This window comes from Balaenoptera musculus, chromosome 14 (genome assembly GCF_009873245.2).
Source record: "Balaenoptera musculus isolate JJ_BM4_2016_0621 chromosome 14, mBalMus1.pri.v3, whole genome shotgun sequence".
Classification (NCBI taxonomy): Eukaryota; Metazoa; Chordata; class Mammalia; order Artiodactyla; family Balaenopteridae; genus Balaenoptera; species Balaenoptera musculus.
In genome coordinates this window covers 626,385-653,643 of record NC_045798.1, presented here as the reverse complement: position 1 = coordinate 653,643, position 27,259 = coordinate 626,385, and the positions used below count along the sequence as shown (strand labels likewise).

General features: G+C 64.1%; 1 protein-coding gene across 14 annotated transcripts in view; it reads left to right on the top strand.

Moving 5' to 3' along the window:
* Positions 1-386: 386 nt before the first annotated feature.
* The window catches only part of FBRSL1 (fibrosin like 1), an 86,175-nt gene continuing 59,302 nt past the window's right edge, over positions 387-27,259 (top strand). For 9 of the 14 annotated variants that reach the window (XM_036874750.1, XM_036874746.1, XM_036874745.1 and 6 more), the window contains exons 1-2: positions 388-843; positions 16,412-16,612. In XM_036874750.1, the coding sequence (XP_036730645.1) occupies positions 565-843; positions 16,412-16,612 (480 nt within the window). In that variant the 5' untranslated portion in view covers positions 388-564. Of the gene's footprint in view, positions 844-16,411; positions 16,613-17,447; positions 18,485-18,524; positions 20,179-27,259 lie in introns of those variants that run through there. The other 5 variants (XM_036874741.1, XM_036874740.1, XM_036874739.1 and 2 more) reach the window with 2 other exon arrangements.

Genomic DNA, 27,259 nt, shown 5'->3' with positions numbered 1-27,259 from the left:
GCTTGGGCGGGGCGGGGCCGGAGGCGGGGCGGTGGGGCAAGGCCGAGGGGCAGAACGCGGCCTGGGCGGGGCTAGGAGGGGCAGGGCCATGGCGGGGCGGGGCTTGCGTCGGCCCCGCTGAAGCGCCCACTTCCTCTGGCGCCGGCTGCCTGGCGGAAGTACGTCAGTTGTTATCCGCTCGGGGCGCCGCTGCCACCGCCGCCTCACGAGCCCAGGCGCCTCAGCTCCGGTCCGCGCCCCGCCCGCCCACCGGGCCTCCGCCCAGCCTTCGCCCGCCGCCAGCTGCCCGCCGCCAGTCGCGCATGGGGCGTGCCCCCGGGGCCGCGGCCGAGGGCCGCTGAGCGCCGGCCGCCCCGCCGATGCGCGCGGCCTCCCGCGCCGAGGCGCCCAGGCCGCGCCGGGCCCGGGGCTGAGGCCACCCGCGCGGCATGTCTGGCCCGGCCCGCCGCCCGCCGCCGCCCACGGCCGGAGTCCGCGCGGTCCGCACCGAGCCCGGCGGTGCCGCGTAGCGCAGCGGCAGCGGAGCGGGAGCCCGACGGCGCGGCCGCAAGGTCACCGCGCGCCATGGAGGCCAAGGTCCGCCAGAGCCGGCGCTCGCGCGCGCAGCGGGACCGCGGCCGGCGCCGGGAGGCGGCCCGCGACGCCCGCGACCAGAGCGCGTCGTCGGGGGACGAGCCCGAGCCCGGGCCCGGCAAGGAGAACACGGGCCTGCCCCGCGCGCCCCCGCCCCGCGCCGCCGCCGCGCGCCCCCCGCGCCGCCGCCGCCGCGAGTCCAGCTCGCAGGAGGAAGAGGTCATCGATGGCTTCGCCATCGCCAGCTTCAGCACGCTGGAGGCCTTGGAGGTAGGTGGGCCCCCGCGAGCGTGCTGCCGCGGGGTCGCGAGCGGGAAGCCCCTGGGGCATGGGCACACCCACCCCTTAGGGCTCCCCGGGCTGCGTGGGCCCCGCGCGCCCGGCGGGTTGCTCCTGGAGGACCCGGCAACCTGCGTTGGGTGCAGGTGTGTTTGTGTCTTGAGGTGCTGGGGAGAAAAATCTCTAAATTACACTGTCCGAACTGGGGGCCGTTTAGCTACTCAGCCGGTCTTTTTTCAGTTGTGTTTCTGTTGCCAAAATATCACTTGATTCGGTTCAGGATGTGCTAGGGAGGTGGACACTGCTGGACTTGGTGGAGGCCGTGATAAAATGGATACACGGGGAATTCCTCCTGTTCCTCTCCTCCTCCTCGAGGTTTCTGTTCAGACGGGGAGAGGGAGGGTCATGTTTTATCCCCCTCTCTGCGACCGCTGTTTGCTGCGTGGTTAATAGGATGGCAAAAAAATATCGTTTGTCTGGTTGAGTTATCATGGAAGTATCTGCTGAGCAAATGCTTCCCTTCTCGCCTGGAACCAAGTGAGTGGAGAAGGAAATGGACGCTGTCAGAGTTGGCAAGTGGACCGGTTGGGAGCTGCTGTCTCCTAGAACTGGCCTGGGTAGGAATGCCGCCTGGCCGCGGAGTCCCGTGAGCCGCAGCCAGCTGGCCAGCCCGCCAGCCCCTCCACCCTCCAGGGGCCCCAGGCAGCACTTACTTTGAGGGACTGCCACCCACTGGGTTTGGGGCCCCAGGGGCCGCTCAGTTAACAGCTCCCCTTTTCCTGGGGGTTGGGGGCCAGTGGCCTAGGACTCACCGGTCGCAGAGGCTGAGCTTTGGGGGAAGGGAAGCCCCCACAGTTCAGGTCTCTGCAGTGAGCCCCCTCCCAGGGGTGCCCCAGGTCCGTAGAGAGCCTCAGGGTCGGGTGCTGGCAGCCAGGGAGAGGTGGCCCAGGGACAGGTTTGCCCCTTCTTGTCTGGGCACATGGATGCACAGAGGTGGGGCACCTGTGTCAGAGCTTGTGCTAACACAGAGCCCCAGGATCGTCTGTTGTGCACATCTGGGGGGCCTGAGATGGCTCCTAGGCCTAGGGGGTCCTCAGCGAACGCGCTTTGGTGGGGTGTGGTGGCACGTGCCTTGGCTCCGTTCTGGGCAGGGGAGGTCCCAGGGCTGAGTTTTCTGCCTTTGTACAAGCCAGGTCCTGCCCTGCGGCCTCTGAGAGGGGATACACCACCCACCTTCCAGGTGTGTAACCGCTCTGCCCCGTGGGGAAAAGACAAAACCCCAACTGCGGCCTCCAAGGCCCTGCGGCCCATCAGCTGGCCTCTGCCACCTGACATCCTCTCACGCCAGCATATCAGCCCCTTTCCGGTTTTGCCTCAGGGCCTCCGTACTTGCTGTTCCCTCTGCCTGGGTTGTTTGGCGCCTTCATGTCTCAGGCGCAGATGTCACTCTGAGAGGCCCTCTCCGGGCATGGCCTGAAGCAGCGTGCCTTTCCCCCCAGCTGTCCATCTCCCCGTTTTATTTCACAGACTTTCTTTGCTGTCAGTTACCACTCTTTCCGAAGCTGTCTGCTCTGTTGTGACGCTCTCCCCGCCAGAACTTGTAGCTGAAAGAGAGCAGGCCCCATGTCTGTGTGTGTGTGTCCCCTGCGGGGTCCTAGTGCCCCATACGTGTTTGTGGAATGAACCAGTGAGAGGAGATACTGAGGTTCAGGAAAGCTGCGCCCAGGGTCACTCAGCGCACCTGCTGGGCCCACACGCTGCCTGCAGTGGCTCTGGCTGCACCGCTTCTGCATCAGGGGCCGGAAAGTGCGGCCTCGGCTGTAGGGGACTTCTGCAGGCTCAGACCAGCCCCGGCCGGGTCATAGTGAGACTGAGCTTGCTTTCTGCTTGGCATTCACGCGGCCGCATCACCCCGGGGCCACTCCATGCACCTTTCTCTGCCCTGCTGGGCCAGGGAGGAGTCTGCCTGCCTTGGAAAGTACGGGACTTCTGGACGAGTCATAACTCCTAGATCAGCCCCGCTTGTTTGGCCTCATTTCTTGCTAAAGTGTAGTGGTTTTCCCCCAGAGTTCAGATAGTTGATAACGAGGCTGATGGTGACAGCTGGCACTCAGCAAATGAGTGCGCTCTACCAGGTGCTGTTCTGAGGCCTGCTTGTCCCCACGGCACAGATGGGGACACTGAGGCCCGGCACCGTGAGCGTGGAGGCCTCAGCCTGCCTGGTCTCAGAGCTCTGCCAGGCCCTTGGGAGTCCGTCTTGGCCTCCATGCGGACACAGGCTGCCACCCCTGGAGCATAACCTAATGTTAGGTGTGGCCCTGCTCCGGAGGTGGGACCTGTGCACGGTGCCAGTGTCCCTCGAGTCCTCCTTGCCTTTGTCCTGGGGGTGCAGGCCCCCCCCCCCGCCGCCACATCCCGACAGGCCCCTCCTCCTCTCTGCCAGGGGAAGGCCTTCCCGCCCCCTGCGTCTCGGGCAGGTCCCAGGCACCCTCACCCTCTACCCTGTGTACCTGAGTGTGCCCCTGAGGGAGGACGAGACCGATCCCTGCCTCTGGGGCAGCCAAGAGGATCACCGGCCGCCTCCGTCAGGTGCTGTGGACACAGCAGGAGCTCCACAACGTGGCAGTGATGTTGTCGGCTGAGGGCAGCACCTGCTTTGGCCTGGCTCAGGATGTGTCCACAGTCCTGGGGATAGAGTTGTCTCCTGGGATCCTGGGTCGGGCGGCTGGAGTCCAGCGTCTGCGCTGAGGGTGTGCAGAGGCCACAGTCTGGGCAGGGGGTCACACAGCTGAGCCCTGGTCCCCATCGGCTTTCTGAGTCTACATCTCTCCGTGTGGGGGCAGTGAGCAGGTAGCAGTGGGACAGCGGTCTTGTGGTTTGGGCAGGACAGGGGCTCTTTCTTCTGTTCTCACTGAGCAGGGACATTTGGGACAGACTGATGGACAGCCCTTGCTGTCTCTCTGGTTCCTGTGATGTCTCCGCCTCCCGGTGTGTTGACCAGAGGTGATGGGAAGGCCCTTGGGGGCAGGCCAGAGCAGCACTGTGGGTCTCTCCCCAGGTCCTCTCAACCTTTTTTCCCTGTGGCAAATCTGCCCTCCGACCGCAGGGCAGGTTGTGCGGGCCCCGAGGTCTCCCGAGAGGTCGCCTCGCAGGCAGTCAGGACGTGCCCAGCAGACCTACTGTGCGCCTCCTGGGGCTTTCCCTCAGGGCCGCCAGCCCTTGCCCTCAGCTCCGTCTCTGCAGGTCTGGAGAGAAAGCATTTGCCGCTAGAACCACTCTTCTGGTTAGGCATCCACATGATTCTTTGTTAATTTGCTTTTCGAACAGCAGAATACTTTTACGTGCTTCAGAAGTCAAGCTTTATGACAAGGTATATTTTGAAAAAAGTCAGCTCCAAACTCAGCCTCCTTCAGTGACCACTCTCGCCAGCCCCTGGCCTTTCCAGAGCATGTTGTGCAGCTGTAACCATGCTTTCGGTCTTGTGTCTCCTTTTTTGCAGCAGGAAAAGGTTATTTACCACATCTGTACACACGTCTGGGAGGTGTGTACCCGGGAATAGAGATGGAAAGGAAAAGACCCCCCATTTTAGCTGTGGTTGCAGGTGACTTCCTTTCTCTAATTCTGTTTCCTACACGCTGACCAACACGTGTTACTCTCATGAGCACAAAGCAGACCCCGAGGCCGCACGTGAGCTGCTGCACGTGGAGTCGTGCCCGCTCCACACCACGCAGGGGCTGCCCGGGGGCTGCCCAGGGGCTCGCTGCGCATTTCCCCTGAAAACAGCGGCGCTCTTCCAGCTTGGGATGCGAGCCTCACGCCCGCGGAGGGGTGGGTTCCGGTCTGGACCTGGCCCCGTGGCGGGTCGGGGAGTCGGTGAGGGGTGCCGAGGAGGCTCAGTGGTGGCGGTCTGTCTGCAAGCCGGGTTCAGCGGCCCACAGGGGCGGAGGGCACGTGGTCTGTGCCGCCTCTGGGTGCTCAGGGCCAGGAGTGTAGGGAGCTGGGGTGTAGTCCCCGCGGCCCGTGGACGGAAGCCCATGCTGTTGGTGTGCCTGGAGGGCCACGTGTCCAGCCCAGCCCTCTGACGGGGAAGCAGGGCTGAGACCACGCAGATGATTGGGCTCTGTGAGGAGAGCCAGCAGCCAGAGAAGCCTTCAGCTTGGAGAGCGCCTGAGCCTCCAGGCCAGAGCACCTCCTCCAGGCTGCCTTCTAGTCTTCAGATGGGGAAACTGAGGCTGGGCCGGGGGACAAGTCCTCGCCCAGGATCTGCCCGCCACAGTCCCAGTCCGCAGACGGGAAGAGGCAGAGGGTGGTCCTGCGCGACATCGAAGGGGCAGCCTTTCCTGGGCTGCAGGAGCAGCACTGTGGCCCGGGCCGGCTGTCCCACCTCTAGGGAAGGGCCGTCCCCTCTGAGCACCGTGGGGATCGACCAGACTGCAGAGCCTGAGGCTGCACCAGGCTGGGAGGGCTCAGCTGCGTCCCCCACCCCGTCACCACGTATCCATCGCGGGCAGTAGGATCACAGAGCAGACACTCAGAGGTGACACCCAGCGTGGAGGCAGCCGCTGTCCCGACGGACGGTCAGCTCATTACCCTCGCCTGCCCCTGAGCACAGGTGAGGGTCTTGAGCCCCATGCGGGGGGCCAGGGCCATCTCCGCTCCGGCACGCTGGCCCACTCCCCTGCTCCCATGGCTGGGGCTTGCGCGCACAGCACTTGTGGCCCCCGGGCCTTGGTTTCCCTGTGTGTCCCACCCACACTGTGAAGGCCGGCGAGGGGCTGACGACAGGAGAGGTGGCGGACGTCCGTCTCCCCACTGCCACCCTCTCCCGGGCGCCTGGAGGCTGTGCTGCGCCTGGGGCAGAGCGTCGTGGACCCCCGCGGCCTGCAGCCTCCCCTTCCCACAAGCTGAGTTTGCCCCGGTGGCGCGGCCCGGGGGCAGCTGTAGCCCGCTTTCCCTTTGCGCCGCCCTGGCTTCTGGGCAGTGTGCGCATGTCTGCGCCGCAGAGGGCTGGGGGGCCGGGTACGCGTGTCAGGCGGGCAGAGTCGGCCTTCTGTAGGAGCGATGCTGGCGCCTGGACACCACCCCTGCCGTGGGCGTGGGGTCACTGTGAGCTGGGGCCGCCAGAGTGACAACAGTGGCACGCAGTGAGACACCCGCTGGGGGACACCCCCGTCCTGGCCTTGACCCGCGTGGTTTCACGTGCTCTGCGCGGAGCCCTGGGAGCGGGGAGCCGTGGTCACGGGGGCCCTGTGCCGATGGGGAGACGGAAGCATGGGTCTGGTCTCTGCCACTCGCCTGGGGCCCGAGTCCAGAGCTGGTCAGGGGCGGCCCAGGTGCCTGTCGTGGTCTTGCTGCCCAGGCCGTGCTGCCCGCCGGCCCGCGCTCCTCTGCCGAGAGCCCCTTTCTGCCTCCTCGGTGACCGGCGTACCTGCTGGTCCTGGTGCCCTGAGGACGCGTCCCCGGGTGCAGTCTCGTGAGGCCCCTGGGCAGCCGGGCCGCCTCCCAGTCTGAGGTTTTCAGCACCGTGGGTTGCGTAGCTGAGCCGTGGCCTCCCTCATCCAGCCCTGGCAGCCCTTCTCTCCTGGACTGCTGCTCGGGACGGTCTCTCATCGCTCTCGCTCCTTGGGGCCCAGGCAGTGGTGGCCCCGAGGCAGGCGAAGGCACGCTCGCATGAGGCTGCCGGGCCTCTGGCAGCGACCGCTGGCCACCAGGGAGGGCTCTGACCCGTCCTTCTCTCCTGACTCACTGAGCATCGATAAGCAGTGGCCATGCCCCGAGCCGGCTGCGGGCTTGGCTCCAGGCAGATTGGTGACTAGACTCCAGGGAGGCTGGGGGGAGGTCACGGGCTGTCGTGACAGCGGCTGCTGGGCGGGAGCCGGCACGGGTGGGGCTCTCAGGTGGAGAGGCCTGGGGAAGGTGGGTGAGGCGCTCGGAGGCTGGGGTGAGGGTGGGGACGTGGGTGGTCACTGGGGTCACCTGAGGTGCTTTCTCCCTCGGGAGCTGGAATCTGAAACCTGCATGGAGTCAAGTGCTTTGGGGACTTGGGGCAAATGTATTTGACTCCAGTTGGGTGTGGAGAACCTTCCAGTGCCCTGGTTTCCCACATTAGTCCTGGAAGGAAAACGCACTGCGCTACTCCCTTCATTCAGCTCACCAGGACTCTGTGTGAATGTGCCGGGAGAGCTGATGGGATCCTGGTGCGCACGGAATGTTTGTGAGGGCAGGGACTGCCGGGTCACACCCTGCCCTGGGGAAGCGTCTCAGTGGCCCCGGCTCTGCTCCTTCCTTGGAGCGGTCTGGGGCAGTCGCTGCCCTCTGGACGCTGCACAGAGCAGCACACGCTGACCGGCCGCAGGTGCCTGCAGGTCCCAGGCAAGGGAGGGTTCTCTGGTGAGAGCTTAGCGTCAGCCGGTGGCTGTGGGGAGCAGAGCAGCCATCTGTGCGAGGCACACGTGCGGCCCTGGCAGGGGGCCGCCACTCATACACCGTTGGCAGGGAGGAGTGGGAGGCCCGAGTCCCGCCCGATGCCGGAAAGTCACGGAAATAGGAGCGATAGCAGTCAGGGCCTCGGCTCACTTCATCCTCCTAGCAGCCCTTGCAGTGGATGCTTGCTGTTCCATTGTATAGAAGAGAAAACTGAGGCATGGGGGTTAAGTCACTTTTTGAGTCTACATGGCTGGCAGGTGGCAGAGCGGGATGGGAACCAGGCACAGGGCGTGGGTCTGTGCTGCACCTTGGGGGCTGGGGGTGGAGGCCATGTGACCAGACAGCGGCAGCGCTCCCACGTGTCCAGCCTGGGCCTCACCTTTCTGGCGTAGGGCTGCGTGTCTGGCCACCCTGCCTTTCCTGTCCTTGGGAGGGACGGTCCTCACAGTTTCACGCTGAGTCAAGAGTTGACCCTATGGGGATCAGGTTCCTGGTGGGTCCTCCAGACCAGCTTCCATGGGAGCTCCAGCCCTGCGTGGCCATCAGCCACGTCCTGAATCCTCTCCCCTGGCCCTGTCCCACTGGTCGCCCCCAATCTGACATATTGTGCCACCTCGGGTGCCTGGCAGCTGCCACCCTCCCTGCAAATACTCTGCAGCCTTGGGTGGGGTGTTCTTGTGGCCCCAGGGGTCCCGCCTCTCTGTACGAGCCAGTCCCCACAGGGACCGTGGGTCTGCCACGACCCCATCACTCAGCTGACCTCACACACCACAGCTGTCCCTTCTGCCCCCCAGCCGTGGACCCACGTGCTGGTCCTCAGACCCTGGCAGGCCCCTGGCCGATGCTTTTCCCACGTGCTGCCTGGCCTGCCCTCAGCCCTGGCTCCGCCTGCGGCCCCAGTGAGGATTTGTCAGACAGGAATGCTCATAGACTCGTCTGGATACAGCCAGTGGCCCCTGGCTCCGGAGATCACATCTCTGCCTGGCCCAGATCCCCTAGGGGTCCCCTGTCTGTCATCTGTGGAATGAACCCATGTTCCCCTCGAGGCCTGGCCCTGCCCATCTCCTCACCTCGGTCCCAGCACCCAGGAACGTCTGCCTTGGGGCCTTTGCCCACCTCTCGCCATCACCCAGGAGCAAGTTCAGGTTGCTTCCTCCAAGGCCCTCCCCGCCAGCTGAGGTGGCCAGTGAAGCTAGTGAGTGTCTCCCTCTCCTCACGTGTGGCCCCTGGCAGCCCTGTGCCTGCTCCGGGTCTCAGTTTCCTCTAGGGAGTCTAGGGAGTGACAAGGTGGAAGTACCTGCCGTGTGGTCCTGCGCCCTCCCCATCTCCTCTTCGAGGCCCTTCTCTGAGCTTGTTTCTCTTCGTGCCCCACCTGGACGGAAGGCAGGCACGAGGTGCTTCAGCAGCAGCGGCCCCGGCCCCCGCAGCTTCCCCTGCCGGGCCAGGCAGGCCTCGGCAGCAGCTGTGCACATTCCGGGGCCGAGGGGGAGCTCCCAGGGCCACGAGCGTGAGAGCAACTGTGGCAGTCGTGGGCGAGTGCGGGATGCGCTGTCTGGGCGTGGAGGGACTGGCGGTCATGCTGAGAGGGGCCTGGACAGACTGACCTCGCAACGTCACTGTCAGGACAGTGGCTGTGACCGTAAATCCCAGTCGAGTGCGGGGCAGAGGGTGGCCCAGGCCGTCGGCCAGGGTCGCGGTGGGGGACCCACACGTGGACGTGGTCTTGGGTGGCGGCTCAAGCGGATCCACAGGGCGCAGACCTGGGCAGGCGGCCGCCTTCTTCCACCAGGCGGCGTCTGGCTTGTCTTCAGCAATGGGGTAGGTCTGTGTTTTGTTTCCAGGTGACTCTTCTCTGTCCCGGCACACGGCGGGGGGGCTCACTGGATGTGTGAAGGGGTGGGTACAGGGCCTGGGAGGGGCGTCCCTCCCGGAGGCGCTCCCCACTGGCATGCAGGGGGCTGGCGCTCGGGAAGCACTCCAGATGCCGTGGTCGTCCTGCTGAAGGCCCGGCTCCTGAATCCTGGCTCCCTGACCGTCTGCCATCCAGCCGTGCCGGCCTCACCAGGTGATCAGTGCCTGGCGCCCACTGTGGGCGGGTGCTCGGGGCAGGGCACTGAGGAGGAGCACAGCGGGCCAGCGGGAAACGGACCCAGAGGGACCAGGATGCAACGAGTCAGGTTCCGGAAGCTTCTGGAGCAGCTGAGGTGTCAGTAAGGCCTTCAGGAAATGGTCCTCAAGGGCCAGGTGACTCTCAGGCAGGATGACTTGCCTGGGGGGTTGGCGCACTGGGCGTGGGATTGAGGAGAAGACGGGCAGCGGTGCCTGTGCGGTGTGAGTGTGACTTAGGCGGTGGACGGGTCAGGGAGGACAGTTTTGTCCCAGCAGCATAGCTGGAGGGGGTGACTGGACCTGGTCCCCACACCAGAGTTGGAACAGCTGGGCCAGCTCCCAGTTCAGCGTTCAAGCCCGGAGAGAGGTCAGCGGCAGGTGCTGGAGGTGTCCCCGGCCTTCCTGCACCTGGAGCAGGGCCCGGGGTGGGGGTCAGGCCAGGCAGAGGGACCTTCCCACCCCTCCATCCTGGCCCCCAGCCCACTGTGTGGACAGGGAGGGGCTCTGGCGAAGGCTGTCTAAATGATGGAAGATGCTGTCGTCGTGGTTCACGGGGCCTCCCCAGTTTCTCTAGAACTTCCCTGATTTTGGCACCGAAGTCCCACGTCGTCGCCAGAACCTTCTTAGTCCCAGGTAGGCATGGAGAGTTGGTCACTTGGGGGTGTCGGGCACCAGTTGCTGGTGGGTGGTGCAGAAGCTGCCTCCTGTCTGGCCGCCTGGGGAGAGACCCTGCGCTAAGCCACGTGCTCCCCCGACCACAGGAAAGGAGCACCTGCACGTTGAGTTTCTGAGGAGTGGGGAGGCGGGGCGGGGCATGGGGGCTGCGGATTCACCCTGGGTGGGGTAAGGGAAGTTTGAGCCAGAACTTGCAGGTGAGGGGGAGTGAGCCATGTGGGTGCCAGGGCAGAGGAAACAGCCGCGCCAAGGCCCTGAGGCAGACGTGCTCTGAAGGGCGTCCAGGTCGAGGGATGACAGCCTGCCCGGTGAGCCATGGGCGAGGCTCTGAAGGTGGACTGGGTGGGGCCGCACTCAGACTGGACGTGGGTGGGATGTGGCGCGAGCTCCTGGAACCATGGAGAGCAGGTGCCTGAACCATGCGTCGGGAGGGCTGCTGGGGCCCTCAGGTCCAGAGGTTCTGGGAGAAGGCAACCTCTGCCACCCGCAGCCTCCTGGCACCTTACGGGGACGGGTCTCCAGGCCTGGCCCTGTCCCAGGGTGACATGGACATCCCACAAAGCCTCCCTCCGGGAAGTGGAGCAACAGGTGGGGTGGGGTGGGGGGCAGTGGTGAGGGCTCAGGTGGGCCATCTGCCTTCTTGCCCCCGGCGGCGAGAGTTGCCCAAGTTTGGTGACGAGGGGTGAGCTCTATGGGCTGGAGCCCAGGTACTGGGGAGCAGACCCCAGCGTGGTTCGCAGAGTAGAGGGGCCCCCCGCCTGGTCAGAGGGGTGTGGCCGCGCTTTTGCCTGCAGGGTCTGGGGGCCTGAAAGGGCCTGATCCAGGTGGGAGCAGGCAGCCTCAGCCCCCGGTGAGGGGAATCGTTCCGAGTCTGTGTTTACTAGTTGTCATTGCTTTTCTCTCTCCGCGGTCGGTTTACAGAAGCGAGTTAGAAATTCGGTCGGTGCTGCATAGTAATCGTGTTTAGGGGAGCTACAGGCGGTCACGTAAAATCGCTGCAGGAAGATCTAGTCTGATTTCACGGCAACATGCACACCGCCGCCCCCGTGGTCCGGGAGGGTCAGAGGGCCTGGCTACTGCGGGGGGCTTCGCTGCAGGGCCGTTGCCTCAGGTCCCAGGGCTTGTCACCGCCGTGCCTGGCAGCGCCTGCTCTGGAGGGTCCCCTGCATGCGGGCGTGGGTGCTGGGGTCTGTGTGGCCGCGTCTGCCCATCTGTCCCTGTGTGCTCACAGGTGTGGCTGCACGGGCAGATCTGGAGGGGATGGTGCCCCGAGGCTCTGTGGTGACTGAGGCCCTGCCTGGACACCCCCTTGGGTTTCCCCACTTGCAGCCGGACACCCTCTGGTGATGGCAAGAGCTGGCCACTTCCGGGGGACATGACCCCAGACCCTGGAGCACTGGAGTTCGTCCTGGCTCACCCTGAATTGTCGCAGCCTTGGCGGTGCCTCAGTTTCCCCATTTGTACTCGGGAGCACTCGTAGCACCAACTTTGTGGGCCCGCAGTGTGGCTCAGAAGTGTGGCTGTGGGTAAAACCCCCGCATGCCCCAGCTTCGCTCTTCCCTGCAGGCCTGGGCACAGCTGCCGCGCCAGTCTACAGATAAGGAAACTGAGGCCAGTGAGGGCAGAACTCTGGCACTGCGTGTGCCCAAGCATGGCTGAGCCTTCAAAACGGGCCCAGACACACCCCCCCACGGGTCTGGCGTCACAGGTGAGGGCAGCCCCAGCCTTGGGCACCAAGCTCAGGCCTGGCTCGCGCTCACCAGCAGTGCGGTACAGAACAGAAGCCCAGGGAGCTCCGCGGTCGTTCTCACGGCAGTGGCTCGGTGTAGGAGCGGCTGCGTCTGGACCCTGGTAAGCCCTGCTCCAGAGAAATCCTTCTGAGATGGCGATTTTCCTTCCAGGAGAGGAAACTGGCAGGGCCGTTGGCTTAGAGTTCATCCTCTCGAACCTTCAGGCGGGAAACACTATGGGCCTCTCTTGGAGCTGGGACGTGTGCAGCATGAGGCCTCCTGCCTGCGGAAGCCAGGAGAGAGCCCGTGGTCCTGCCGTCCCCTCCGTCTGCACAAGGCCCACGCCTGGGCACCTCAGCCCGGCAAGGCAGGTGGCTTTCCTGCTCCCCCAACTCTTCCAGATGCAGGAGGTCCTGCCCTGGGCCCCACCTGCCACTGTGGGCTGTGGCCAGCATGGAGCTGGACTGAGTGCAGGCCAGGGGAGAGGCACTGGTGGTTCAAAGATTCTGACAATCTAGTTGTTTCTAACGAAAGACAACAATGCCAAAAACAGGTTTACAGATGTGACGAGTTAGAACAATCTGTGGTTGACAGATGCGTCCTTTTTACCACATGAACGATGCGGTGGCCGGATGTGTCTGGAGAGATGACCTAGAATTTTCCTGAGGCCCTTCCAGAACCTGTGGAGGGGCCGAGGTGGGCCCCGGAGCGCGGCGGGGGGCGGGTCTGTCTGAGGTGCTCACCACGCAAGTCAGCACCACGCTTGCTTCGCTGCACGTCTGCCCTTCCCTGTCCTTCTTCTTTGTTCACAAATGCTTGTTAGAAGGACAGGTCCCAGGTGTCCCCCTGGGGCAGGCTGCCCCTGGAGATTCATGGTTAGTAGTGGACACGTTCTCTGTGTTTGCTCAGACGCACCACGGGCAGCCCTGTTCTGTTCCAGGGCTCAGACCTGAGAGCTCAGAGGTTATCCCGCGGGCTAGAAGCAGTCTTTGTGACTTTAGCCAGGTAGGTCAAAAGTGGCTTCGGGCGGCCCTAGAAAGACCCTGAGGAGGGTTCTTGCTCCCTTCCTGCCCTGTAAAGGCGAGGCCCACCCCGCAGTGACGTGGGACACGCGCATCTCGGGACCAGGTCGCACGGGGGCAAGATGGTTAGTTAGTTACTCTTTCTGGAAGGAGGTGGCCCGTGGGGAGGTGGGGAGAGATAACTTGCCACTTTCTGTGGCGATGAGAAGGTCAAGGTGGCCCACGGTGGGGGGGCTCCGAGGTGTGGGAGTCGAGAGGCCCGTTGTCAGGGCAGGCTTGGGCCCGGGGCCTGACCAGCACGGCCGCAGCCCAGAGACTCGCGTCCTGCCCGGGGCCCCAGGGTCTCCAGGGTCCTGGGTGTGCGGGGTGGGGCTGCGTCAAAGCCCCGCGGGCCCCTCAGGTGGCACCTGCCGGGCCAGCCTGGCCCCAGACGGGAGGGCGTGTGGACGGGGCTGCGTTTCCACCGCAGACTGAGTGCGGCAGGCGTCCTCTGCATGCGGGCGGGCCTCGTCCTGTCTGCTGAAGGCCGTGTGGAGCCAAAAGGCCCGCCGTGCCCCGAGGAGGACGGGGCTCCTGCCTGAGGGCCTTTCCTCCGCCTCCCGCGGCCCTCTGGGGTCACAAGGCTGCCCGCAGCGGGTCTCGGGACGTCGGCCTGCACGGTCGTGCCGCCGCCTCCTTCTAATCGAGCTTCGCCTGCGCACGCACGCGGGGGGCCCTGACTGACGCACCCCTTACAGCGTGGTGCCTGGGGACTTGCCCTGTGTCTTCCCTGGGGCCTCTGACCGCAGCCTGCTGGGCCCCACCCTCTGCACCACGATGGGGCTGGGGGGAGGTGGGTGCCCACGGGTGGGCAGTGAGGCTCTGAGGCAACGGAGCTGCAGGCTGGCGCCCCGTGGTCGGGAGGTGGCGTCCAGGCTGGACAGGTAGGGACTCTGGGGGCCTCGCTGCGCTGCAGGGCCTGTGTGGCAGCAGCCTGTTAGCAGGGAGACCCTTGCGCGCTGGGTGACCGGGAACGTCGCTGGGCCTCTCTAGGCCTCGGCCTCTGTGGGGGGTGACATTCACGTGTCACGGGCGCACCAGGAGCCCATGCGTATTAAGTCCTTTGCGTGTGGAAAGCGAGCCGTCTTCGCCAGTGCTTCCTCGCCGCCGGAGGGGCGGCCTCAGCGTTCTTCGCCAGGGAAGCCCTGGCCGTATGCTGGGCCGGCTGCTGACCAGTAGAGCCTCCCTCCTGGCATCACCGTCCTGAGGAGACGGGCACCAGAGAGGGAGCATGGAACTCCTCGTCACCTCAGGGGCTTGGCACTGGCTGCTCCCTGAGGGAGGCTCCCTGCGCTCTGACCAAGGGTCCTCCCCGAGCAGCTCTGAAGCGGCTCCTTCCTTTCCGCTTCCCTGCCTGTGTCACTCTCCTGCCTTTTTGGGTGTCATGACAACTTGCCTGTTGGCCCAGCTCCCTCCCGATCTGGTCCCAGGTGCCTGGCGCCAAGCTAGCATAGAGTCGGCGCTCACTGCCAGTTTAATGAGTTGACCTGTGGGCAGGGCAGGCGCTGGGAAGTCCTGGGGTCAGCAGGGGCTCTGTCGGCAGGGCGTGAGGGAGAGCGACCCCCTCGGGCTGAGATGAGCTGGTGCCCTTGGGGATTCCGGCAGTGGCCCCGGAAGTGTAGATGACCTGTGGGTGTCCCTGGGGTCTGATAGCCCAGAGTGTGAGCAGGGGGAAGGGTCAGTCCTGCATCCAGGACGTTGGGGTCCCACCTGCTGCTCAGGCGGAAGCCTGTGGAACTTTGGGCAGATCCACATGTGGTGGGAGCGCGCTTCTGCGTGGAAGGGTGTCTGACCTCACAGATGCGCCAGGACGAGCGCCCTGCCTGCGGCCTCACGGTTCAGCTGACCTTTAGGAGCCCCCACTGGCACACCATCCCTCTCTCTCTTCCCGGTTGACGCTGAGTCAACCCCTGAGTTGACACTGGGGACAGGGCAGGGATGCAGGGCGTGCAGGAAGGTGAGTACGCCAGCCCTTGGTGTGGGGTCAGAGGTCAAGGGGTGCCACATGCCCCCTCTTGAGAGGCCGCGGATGGCCCTTCCCTCCCCAGATCCTGCTTGAGCCGCAGGTCTTTGGGCCTGGGAGAGGGGAGGGATCTGCTGCTGCCGCCGCCTTGTGCAGCCGCGACTGTGTGCAGCCGCCGAGGGGGGGTGGTCAGTCAGCCTGCGGTTGGACGTGGCTGCTCCCAGGCCGGGCCGCGGGCCACACCAGGCGGGGCAGCTGGGGGGCTTCCGTGCCTGGAGGGGCAGCTCCAGTCTGGCTGACCTCATTGGCACGCCTCTCGAATTCTGGGAGTTGTGGGCCCCCTTCACTGGACGGGAGGAGGGGTGTAGGGAGTCGCCTTGAGGGAGCTGCTGGCTCCAGGTCAGAGGACCCCGCGCGGCAAGCACAGCACATCCCTTTCCCTGCTGCCGGTCCAGGGGACATTTCCTGGGGGGCCGTGAGGGTGTCACCTGGGACAAGTCACCATTGCCCTCATTCAGGCTTTCCTCTTTCCCTCCTTCTTGGGCAGATGCTTTCGGAACCTTCTGGGTCCCTTGTTGGCATTTCCTTACCTCTCTCTTCAGCAGCCCAGTGGCGCTGGCGCTGCCCCTGGTTCCCCATGGACCCAAGCAAGAGGCCGGTGGGTGCCCCTTGCCTCTTCACCACCAGTGAATGCCAGCATCTCTGGGCACATTGGCAGAGCTGCAGGTGGGGGCGGGTCCAGGCCCCCTTGGCCCAGTAGGAGCTGCGCGGGCAGTGCAGAGGCCCAGCCGCCCATGCTGCCGTTGTCGGCATCGTTTTAGCACGTGCTTATTACACACCCACTGTGTGTCAGGCCCGGCTCCAGGCACTGGGCACAGCTGTGAGCAAGGCGGGCCCAGGTCCCTGCTCTAGGGATGACATCTGGGGTCGCTGAAGCTCTGCACACCTGGCTGACATGGAGACTGCTTTCCCAAGACAGGCTCCCATTGGGTCAGGATGCCAGTTGGGCATCCTGGAGTTGGGCTGATAAACCCACGGGTGGCTCAGGACCAGGGGATGGGGCAGCTGGAGTTGCAGCATCTCTGCCTGTGGCCAGCTACTGCGGTGATGGCCCTCAGACCAGGGATCCAGAGGGCACCCCCAGGATGGGCCATGCCTCCTGAAGGCCAGCACAGCCGCCGGTCTCAGGAGCTGCTTCCTGCTGAGCTTGGGTGAGGCCTCACACCGGGCCAAGGATCAGGGCCCCACGTTACTGGCTGGGCTCCTTGGGAAACTCACCCCAGTCACCCTCCTCAGACCCCCAGTCCTGACAGGCCCACCCACGCTCATCAGACCCGTCTGCCCCCTACCATTCATCCATCTCCCTTCATTCCCCCTCGTGCGGCCCTCCCAGGATGGGAGGCTCCTTCCCGAGGTGTGGCAGCCTGAGAGCCCACTGTGGGGGGTGGCAGGGAGTGGCATCTCCAGGTAGGTGCTGTCACATGCCCAGGGCCCCACCTTTGGCACAACGTAGTCTCTCATGGTGTCACTGGTGGGATAACACTTGGAATCGTGTCACCGCCGATTAACTGGCTTTGTCCTTCCTCACCCCACAGAAGGACATGGCCCTGAAGCCACACGAGCGGAAGGAGAAGTGGGAACGTCGCCTCGTCAAGAAGCCCCGTGAGTCAGAAAACTGCCCGTCTGCAGAGCCTGGTGAGAACGGGCGGCCCCTGGAGGCAGGCAGCTCCGAGCAGGACCTGGAGCCCACCTGCGACCGAGGGGAGAAGAAGGCCCCGCTGCAGCCCGCCAAGCAGGTGAGCGCTGGGCCCTCCCACTCCGAATCAAGGGCTCCCGGGCGGCCTGGGGGCCACAGCAGCACCTGGACACCACCCATCGGCATCTGGGCCTGCCTGGCAACGTGCTCCATCGTTGTCGGGTGTGGGATTAGGGGCACACGTGGATTGGGGCCGGGGGCAGCCGCCTGCTGGAAGTCTGAGGGTTCTGAGCAGAGGCAGGAGGCACCCCGGGAGGGGGGTGGCAAACCAGGCCAGGAACCCAGGAACTGGGGGCAGGGGGTGCTTGGCTCGGGCGGGGCTGGAGGGCGCACCCGCGGATAGGCTGGCCCCGTTTCCCCATTGCGTCTGTCAGGCTCCGCCGACTGTGGGGTGTCCAGCGTGTCTGTAACACGTGGGGACCGGGCTCATCGCTGGGTGCTCTCCACGTGCTAAACTTACGCGAAACGCAGTGGGTCTGCAAGACAGGGAGGGAGTCACGTCAGTTGTGGTTGGTGGACCAGGTGCAAGGAGCAGCCCCGCTGGGAGCGGGCCCTCGGTGGGAGGAGCCATCCTTGCTGTCACCCAGAGCTCAGCTGGCATGGGGCAGGGAGACTGGGGCCAGGGGCTTTCTCCCAGAGTACAGGGTTCTGTCCTAGGTGTCGGCTCAGCACTACAGCTGTTTTCCTCTCCAGGGACTCACTGGTTTGCGCCTTCTTTTCCGAGAGGGGTTTTTCTTGGTGTTTCACACTCCACTTTCAACTCCCTTGGGGATTGGAATGCTGGTGAGGGGGCAGCATGTCTCAGGGGCCTGGGCTGGATGGGGGGTCTACAGGCACACCTGCCCAGGTGGACACGTGCTCTTTCTTCCATGCAGGTGTGCTCCCCAGAAGGGGGGCCGCTCCCAGCCAACCACTGGGACCAGAACGGCCCGGCCCAGCGCCAGCAGCAGCTCCAGCCCAGCCAGCCCCAGGGGTCACTCCCAGCCCCGTGTCAGCGCTGCCAGCCCCGTCGGGCTCTCCCGGACCCTGGGCAGCCCTTCCAGCCCCAGCGGCCACTCCCGGGTCAGCGCAGCTGGCCCCAGCGGTCACTTCTGGGCCCAAGACAGCCCAGCCAGCCCCGGCGGTCACTTCTGGGTCCAGGTCAGCCCTGCCGGCCCCAGCAGCTGCTTCCAGCCCCAGATCAGCCCTGCCGGCCCCAGCGGTCACTCCCGGCTCAGCCCCGCCAGCCGCGTTGGGCACTCCTAGCCCCCAGGCAGCGCTGCCGGCGCCTGCGCTCCCTCCTGGCCCCGTGGCAGCGCTGCCGGCCCCTGCGGTCCATCCTGGCCCCGTGTCACCTCTGTCGACCCCTGCGGTCCATCCTGGCCCCGTGGCACCGCTGCCGGCCCCTCCGGTCTGTCCTGGCCCCATGCCACCTCTGTCGGTCCCTGCTGGCCCTCTGGCACCGCTGCTGGCCCACGCGGTCGGGGATGGGCCCGTGTCTCCGTGGCCAGCCCGGCAGGGCATCCTCAGGACAGCGGTGCCGGCCGCTTCGGTCACTGCTAGCCCAGTGCCAGCGGTGCCAGCCCCCACAGTCACTCCTCATGCTGCGTCCACGTCGCCGGCCCACCAGCTCACTCTCAGGCCAGTGCTGCTGCCCCCGGCGGGTGTCCCTAGCCCCGTGCCAGCCCCGAAGGTCCCTCCTGGGCCAGCCCAGCCGCCCCCGGCGGTCACTCCTGGGCCTAAGTCAGCCCCAGCAATTAGTCGAAACCCCAGAGCAGCCTGGCCCCCCCAAGCCTTCACTGTTGGGCCCTGGACAGCCGTGCCAGCAAAAGCGGCCACTCATGGACCCAGAACAGCCTCACCCGCCCAAGCGGCCACTCTTGGGCCCAGAACAGCCGTGCCGACGAAAGCGGCCACTTCTGGGCCCGAAACAGCCCTGCCAGCCCCTGCGGTCACTTCTGGGTCCGAGCCAGTCCCTGCCAGCCCCAGCCGTTACTCCCCATACCTGAGCGCCCGTCACTCCTGGGCCGGCCAGCCCCACCCCGCCGGCCTCTCCTGGGGCCCCCGAGCCAGCCACGGCAGTCCCTGCTGGACCTGGTCCGGGCCCATCAGCCCCAGCTCTCCCTCCTGGCCCCGGGCCAACCCTGCCGGCCCCTGAGGTCACGACGGACTCGATCCTCCACCCCTGCAGTGGCCCGCCAGGCCCCATCTGTGAGCCCTGGAGCCTGACGCTCGTTTTCCCAGACCACCCCAGGTGTGGCTGTGCTGGGCCGGGCCAAGGCCCCCTCAGCCTGTGGCCCGAGATGTGTTGTCGGACTGGCCGGAGGCCTTCTCCAGACAGGCCGGGCCGTTTGCGGCCGGAGGCTGAGGCCCAGCAGACAGGAGCCCCTGCAGGGCCACCACCGAGCTGAGGCCCCCCACGCCGGGAAGAGCGGAGAGGACCACAGCGCCTTCCCACCTCCCACCAGGCTGGCCCCCGCCGTGCCCGCTGCTTTGTGACGCGCACGCCCCCGGGAGAGAGCGCACAGCCACCCCCAGGGGCTCAGGCTTGTGGGGTGGGGGGTCCTTTAGCATCTGTCTGTGCCTCTAAAGTGCCCGCGTGTCCTTGAATGTTGGCCTTCCGTGCCCGGGTGTGCTGCGCAGCCAGTGTGTGAGTGTGTGTGTGCATATACGCGGCGTGTGGTCTGCAGGTGTCTGCGTGTGCGTGGAGTGTGTGCGTGTGTGACTTTGGGGGGCGTGCCGGCTGTAGGCCTTGCCCTCCTCGGGCCCCACCCCATCTGGCCAGTGTGCATTCCCGCCCCCCACCAGGCAGAATGTGGGCCCAACCAGAGCCAGGCCTGAGGTCCTGCTGCTTCCCTCTGCAAAGGGTGATGTTTGTCCAGCTCTAGAGTCCTGTGACTGTGGAGAGGGGACACGAGGGGTGCTCAGGGCTGTCTGTGGTTGAGTAGCAACTGCTGCTGAGACAGGAGGCCCCCCGTCAGCACTCTTCTTCCACCCCAGTGACTGAGCACTGAAGCCGGGGGCAGTCTCCTGTCCACCCCCCAGCTTTGGACCAAGAAAGCCTGCAGGGCCTGAGGCCATTCCCACAGTGTCCCCTCCCAGCATCCCATTCGTCCCCTACAGCTTTCTGGCGCCTGGCCCCCTAGGACGTCCCCTATCAGGACAGACCTCACACTACAAAACTTTCTCTGCTGCCCCCCACTCCCACCCGACCCGCACCTGCGCTCAAGGGTCACCACCCCTTGCCCCTGACGTCTGGCTCAGGGCAGCCCCACGCTAGTGCTCCTGGAGTCCTGGGCACAAGGTGGGAGAGCAGCGTCGGCCACCAGGGATGCCCTGGCCAGGCTCCCACTCAGTGCTCTGTGCGCCGAGTCTCATCCGGCTGTGACAGCCACCTCTAATACCGACCCGGTTCATGGAGGCCACGGAGGTGCCCCCCGGTTTCCAGACCCGAGCCTTCCTCCCTGCTTGGTCATGAGGGCCCTGGCCCTCCGGGGGTCCTGACACCTAGAGCAAAGCCTACAGATAACCTGGTCTCCCTCCCAGAAACATGGGGCTTATTTTTCTGATTAAAGAAAATAAAAAGTGCTGTGCCATTATTTTTATAACAGCATCAGTGTTTGTAATTTAACAAAGTATGTGTCGTACGGGAAGTGATTTACTCCGACAAGTGGTTTTCTGCACATCTGGACTTGCCTGTCGTTCATTCCGTTCCGGCTGAGCTGCGGGAGAGCAGCCAGGGGAGGGGGCGCCTGGCCTGGACCTGGCTCACTGCGTCACATGGTGTGGGCCTGGGGGCACTCAGCTGGCCATAATCACCCTCCAGGCCTCCCTGGCAGCCTCCTTGATGGACTGGCTCCACCTGTCCTGTTTTGGAGCCCCGGCTCTGGAAGGGGTCTGTTTCTAGATGCCACTGAAGGCGCTTCTGAGGTCTTGTCGTTGACCCTTCACGTTCGTTCCCACTGTTCCCTGTCGTCATGCACTGAGGGTGGCAAGGCTTCAGGCCGCCCCCTCCCTCCCGCTGCCCTGACCTCCCAGCCTGAGGGGCAGCACGAGCATCGCTGCACCGCCCGCGCCCCCAGCCCTGTGCTCTTGTCTGGGCGTGGCACGGGCAGGCCAGGACTGGACGGGTGCAGCTGCTGCCTTTCTAGGCCTTTCTGCTCTGGGCATGTTGCTGCAGTGCTTGGGTGCCACTTAGTGGGGCAGACAGGACTGTCGGGGCACCGTCTCTGATGGCAGAAGGGGGGTGGGGAAGAGGCCTGAGCCCACAGGGACGCCACGGCTGGGGCCACCCTCCTTCTTCCCCTCCGGAAGTGCTCCGGCCATGGGGGAGCTCCGTGGTGACTGGGGTGGGGCTGTTCCCTGCGTGATCGCTGCTGAGGAAGGGGCTTGGCTTCCGCCTGAACCTGCAGGGGCCCTCTAACCCCTCCGGGGCTCCGCACGGCCGGGGCTGGCCTCAGGTTCAGAGTGCTGGGACCCTGAGGGGTGTGCACTTTGGCGAGGCACCCGCTGGCCACGGAGGAGACTGGACTGCGTGTGTCGTGTCCTGGGGGACCCGTGTTGCCATGAGAAAATATAGGTCCAGTGTGGCCAGATCTTTGTTTCTGCGAACAACTGGAAACCTGGGTTTTTCTGTGGATTCAGTGATTTTTGAAACTTTGGTGGCTAATTCTAATTTGATGACTCACTTTGTTGGCCAAAGGACACAGCTGTGTGGGCTCTGCATGGCCTGGTGGCAGAGGTTGGGGCCCTGGCAATTGACCTGGCCCCGAGGTCAGGGGTGTTGGGTGTGGGGTGTGGCCCACCCCGTCACAGGGAGAGTAGAGCAGCCCAGCCTGATGGGTGGGGCTGGAGTGAGTCTTTGGGGGTGTCGTGGGGCTCTGGGGGAGGCCCCATGCTGCCCCAGGGAGCCCTCGGACGGAGACCAGAGCCTGGGCACAGTGCTCTACTGGGACCTCTCCTCCAGCCCTGCAGCCCACCTCCCCTTCTGCAGACTGGGCCGTGGGGAGGGGACAGGCACCTTCTGGGCAGGAGCCCCTGACTCGGCGCCTCGTCCCTGTTAAACCTGTGATGGGCAAGGGCAGTGGTGGTTGTGATTTGCTGCCAGGTTGAAGAGGGAGAGGTGAGCAGGTGGTCCATCCAAAAGCGGCCAGAGATGGAGCGTACTGTGCAGGTGCTTACTAAGGAGACCCCTTGGGATCCACCCCGTGGGTGGCAGGGCAGCCCCGGGAGGTGAGCGTGGGCGACCCCTGATGAGTCCCCGGCCCTCACAGGGGACCGCACGCCACTTGCAGCGCCCACCTGGGGCACCCAGTCCAGGCTGGCAGTTTCCTGGGGAAGATGGCTCGTCTGCTGCTGTGCGCAGGCCTTCCCCACGTGCGCGTGTGCACGCACCTCTTCTGAGCACGGAGGTGCTCCACACGTGAACGCCTGGTCGCTCCCAACACGGTCTGCTCCTTCACGTGGGAGACACTCTGGGGAGGACAGGCCCCTGGACCGGCCGCTCCCCGCACGAGGACTTCGTCAGCACCTAAGGCGCCAACGCTGAGGATGCGTCCCGACTGAAGCAGATCACCCGCGCCCCGTGAAGCCTCTGTCCCAGCAGACGCGGAACGTGACTCAGTCCCCCAGTACGTTAGGAAAGGCAAGCGTGCGTCTGGTGCGCACAGACGTCTGGCTGGCCCGCCTCCTCCCAGCCAGGGGCTGCATTGACCGCAAGACGCCCCTAGCAGCTCGTCAGAGCAGGGGTGGTGGTGTCTAAGGAAGATGGTGTCCATGCCCAGCCACCTGCCCTTGCCTGGGGGGCTTGGCAAGAAACCTATCCCAGGGGTGGGACTGGGGAGCCTGAGACGGAGGGGTGCACCGCCCAAACCCCTGGAGGGGTCCCAGGGGCCTTGTCAAAAGGCAGGTCCTGACCCTGCAGACGAAGCTTGGAGCAGCGCTCTTTGATAGGACTGTAATAGGACCCACATTGCAAGTGTGAAGAGAAGAGACAAAATTAACCCTAATGTATTTTAAGTCCGTGTACCGTCAGCTCTGTGTATCCGCGGACGCAGCGGGCTGACTGGGCCACCTCATTTTATATGAGGGACCTGAGCAACCGTGGATTTCGGTATCTGCAGGGGGCTCCTGGAACCAGCCCCCCACGGACACCGAGGGCCAGCTACATTCCAAGTAGTATCGTTTCAATATGCAGTCAGTATGAAAACTATCAATTGGATATTCCAGTGTTTTTTTGTACCAAGTCTTGGAAAAGCAGCGTGTATCTTACTCTGCCCTTATGCAGCCCTTCTCAGTTGAGACTGGCCTCAGACTGGTCCAGTGTGTCTCAGAGCCGGCAGGCCGGGGAGGTGACCTTCCCAAGGTCACTTTCTCCCCACACTTGCTGCTCTTGTTGGTTTCCTCATTCGCTCGCTCAGCCAGCCTTGGTTTGACCCCTCACCACTGGACCGCAAAGCCGAGCGCGTGTCAGCCTGGAACCTCCCCTTGAGCACCAGGCCTGTGTATCCAGAGCCGAGACCCTCCACTCAGATGCCACGGCCCCCGCACTGAGCGAGAACAAGCCAGAACACAGCTCTAAAGCTTCCCCGCACTTCAGTGGGGAGCCTTGCGTCTGCCCCGGTGATTGGGCCAGAAACAGGGAGCAATCTTCCACTGCTCACTCCTACCCAGGCCAGTCCTTCGCTTCTGCCTCCTGACTGTCCTTCTGAGCAGGGTTTCATTAGAAAATTCAAATGGAAACAAAAATTCACCGTATAGAATGTGTGGGGTGCAGCTAAAGTAGTGTTCGGAGTGAGACCTCCAGTTTCAGTGCTCGTGTTAGAAAAGAAGACAGGTTCAAGATCAGTGACCTGAAGAAGCTAGAAAGAGAAGAGGAAAGTATCCTAAAGAAGAAAGGGGCGAATACAAATGAGAGCGTAATTAGTGAACCAGAAAGCAAACAATAGAGAAAATAAAGCCAAAAATTGTTTCTTGGAAAACACCAACAAAATTGAGAACTCCCTGGTTAGACTGATCAAGCAAAAAAGAACACAGATTACCAATGTTAGGAACGAAAAAGGAACTACCACTGCAGGTGCTACAGACATGGAAAGGATGGCACAGAAACAATTTTATTCCAGTAATTGAACAACTTAGGTGAAATGAACAAATTTTTTGAAAAATACAACTTGCCAAAACCGACATAAGATGAAATAGGTGATCTGAATAGTCCTGTACCTGTTAAAGAACTTGACTTTGTCACCGGATGCCGTGCCTACCCGTCACGGCCAGCCCACCACCGTCTCACCAGCAAAGACAAGCTGACCCCACAGTCGGCCCAGGGGCTGTGTTCAGCGACCACGCCTGTGAGGCAGCGTGTTGCTAGTGCCGTTTTCAGGTGAGGGCACTGAAGCAAAAAACAAGCAATAGCAACACGAGGAAGCATCTCCGTAACTTGCCCAAGACAAGCAGGAAAAGTGGCTGAGCCAGAATTCAAACCAGGTGGCTCGGCTCCAGAGTCTCTGCCCTTGACCCTGACCTTTCCGTGGAAGACAGCAGCAGCTGGCCGGCCCCCGTCTCCCTGCCCGTCTGCGGGCAGTGAGGTTCCTCTAAGGAGCTCATTTGAGCATGCCCTTCCCTTGCTGAAAGCATTCTGGAAGGTCCCCTCCACCCTCGGGAAGTCCTGGCTCCTGGATATGGCCTGAGCTCCCCCCCTCCCCCCACAGCCTGCCTGCCAGCTCACTCACCCTGTGGCTCAGCTCCCGCACCACCCACCCCTCCGCGCACACCCTCCCTCTCCTGTGCCCATGCCCCTCTCCCGCTTTTTTTTTTTTTTTTTTTTAATTTTTATTTTGGCTGCACTGGGCCTTCCTTGCAGCACGTGGACTTCTCTAGTTGCGGTGCGCGGGCTTAGTTGCCCCGCGGCATGTGGGATCTTAGTTCCCTGAACAGGGATCCAGCCCGCATCCCCTGCATTGGAAGGCGGATTCTTAACCGCTGGACCACCAGGGAAGTCCCCCGTGCCCCTCTCTTCAGCTCACCCTTCTGCGGTGTGGTTATTTCTCATCTGCACCCCTCCACCAGGCCTGGTAACCCCGAGGCTGGCAGAGGGCTGGGCCCCTGGAGCCTCGGTAAACGGCGAGAGTGAGACAGAGAGGGACAGAGTTCTGGGTGCACTCCACGTTGGCCCGTCCGTGCTCCTCACCATCACATCTGTCGGCTGGGCCCATATTTGTTTGCCAGTTTGTTCAGGGGTTTTCTAATCACTTATAAGACAGTTTCCAGACTGGGCTGGGTAGAGTCCTTCCAGAAGATTCACACTTGGCCTCTGGCAGATGAGCATCGTGGTGGGGAATAAGCTCTGACACCTACTAGCGGTGTGGCCTTGGGCAGGTGACTGCCCCTCGGTGCCTCAGTTTTCTCATCTGTACAGTGGGGTAATGACACCCCTCCCTAAGGGTTTTCGGTGAGTCAATTTAAAGTCAGAACCATTCTGGGTCCTGGCTAGCTGCTGTAAATGCCTGGCTCCTTTAATGTGGATGGTTTCTCCCACCTCCACCTGTTCTGAGGCCTGGGCTGCAGCTGGTGGGGAGGGGCAGCCGCGGGGGGCTTTCCTGGGTCGCTCTTCATCCTCTCCCCCTCCCCCCCCCATGCCGTCATCGTCATCGTCATCGTCGGCTCTGCGCCAGCCTGGCTGGGACCACACACGCGGAGGTGCAGTTCCAGGGTTAGGGGCCCGGGCTCTGCAGTGGCCCCAGGCAAGGACTCCTCCTTTCAGATGGCCTGTTTCCTCATGTGTAAAGTGGGGCTGTCACTACTGCATGCGCCTCAGGTTGCTGAGATGAAAAACTGAGTTGGCGTGCACGGTCCGTGCTAGATACGCTTGTTTGCTGCTCTTATTGTGGTTACTGCTTTATCGTTATTCCTTGTAGAAGGATTCCTCCCGCCTCCTGGGTGAGGCCTGGCCGGGCGAGGCTCAGCTTTGGCCTCCTTGGCAGGCTCACCTGGCCCCATCCTGCGGGGGGAATCCGGCGGCCTGGCAGGGCCTAAGGGCAGAGTGCTTGGCCTTTCCGTGGCTTTGGCACCTGTGCCCGGGGCCTGCAGCCTAGGGAGCCGCAGGCTGGGTGCCGAGGCGGCCTGCAACACGGGCCCCCACCCCAGACAGGACCCTCACGCGGACGGAGCATGGGGGACTTGCTGAGGGGCGCTGTTGGGAGGAGGGTGGAGGGGAGTGGACATCTGGGGCGCAGCCGGCACCCACCCCACGTTCCTGGCCCGCCGTGCTGTCACAGCCTGTTCGGCGTGTACTTCTTTGGGCTCTGTTGTCAGTCCCTGTCTGGACCCAGGAATGCCTCGGTGACTACGACACCCGTTGGAGTTCCAGACAGGCGTGACAGGAGTGGGGAGATTTGGGGGTGACAACAGGCCTGCCTGGAAACGGAAGGGGGCTGCTTTAGACCAGGGGATCGGGGCGGCCTCACCCAGGAGGTGACCCGAGCTGAGGCCCGAGTGACGAGGAGCCAGCTGGCCAGTACCCTGGGATGGGGGTGGCGCAGGGCCTGGGCAAGTGTGAATGCCACTCACCCACAGAGGGCCACTGGGGGGTTTTAAGCTGCACAGTGACATGAGCTGAGTTATGTGTTTCAAAATTCACACTGGAGGAGGGCTGGGCAGCTGCGGGGAGGTGCTTGTGGCTTGACTCAGCAGACAGATGGGGACAGCAATGGAGCAGGCTGAGTGGCTCAGCCAAAGAGTGGAGGTGAGATGGAGCCCAGGGGACCCTGCTCTGGTGGCACACACACCCAGAGTCCACTGGCACGACTGGGGGCAGGACACGGCACACCACCGCTGTCCCCCAGCAAGAGGGACCACACTCAGGCACAGGCAGGGTGTCGCGGACACTCACATGCACTTGCTTACATAGAGCTCCCAGAGCCTGCTGGCTCCCCGGGTTGTAGCCTCAACTCAGCCAGCGTCCCGTATACAATCTGTTGTACGTCTCCATCCCCCATCTGTCCATCCATCCACCAATCACCCACCTGTCCATCTGCCCACCCGGCCGAGTCCCAGGGGAAGGATGTGGAGCAGCGGGAGGGGTGGCCAGCCTCAGAGGGCAGCAGCTCGCTCCCTGACCCTGTGCTGGTGTGGGACCCCTCCTCACTGTGCCGGGCCCCGTGCCAGGTAGTGGGGACTGAGGACAGCCCCTGCCTATTGGGCACTCGCGGTCCAGCGACCCTGCTTCACTCTCAGAGGGACACCTGGTGACGCAGGAGTGGAGGGAACATCGGGAAGGATTCCTGGGAGAAGCAGGGCCCACGCCCAGAGCCGGGGCTCCTTAGGGCTGACTGCATGGTTCTGGAGCCTCCACCCCCTCGCAGCCCGGAGGACCGCCCCCCTCCCTCCCCCTTCCCCGGGTCACCCGGCAGCTGCAGTACCACACTTCACCAGCAGGCGCTGCTGTCAGTCGCGGACGCCAGCCTGCAGTGCTGCACTTGGGGTGACCGTCCTCCACGCGGAGCTGGGGGGTGTGCTGTGCGCATGCGGAGGAGAGGCCGTGCAGGCCGCCTTGTCGGGTGGGGCGGGGGCCCTGGCCTTCCTCGCCCACCCCAGCGTCTGACCCGCCCACCAGCCCCCTCGCGGGTGTGTTTGCCCGGTCTGCGAGAAGGGCCCCTCCCTGGGCCAGCCTTGCTCTATGGCCCTGCCCGAAGCCCGGGCTCCCCAGAGTGGG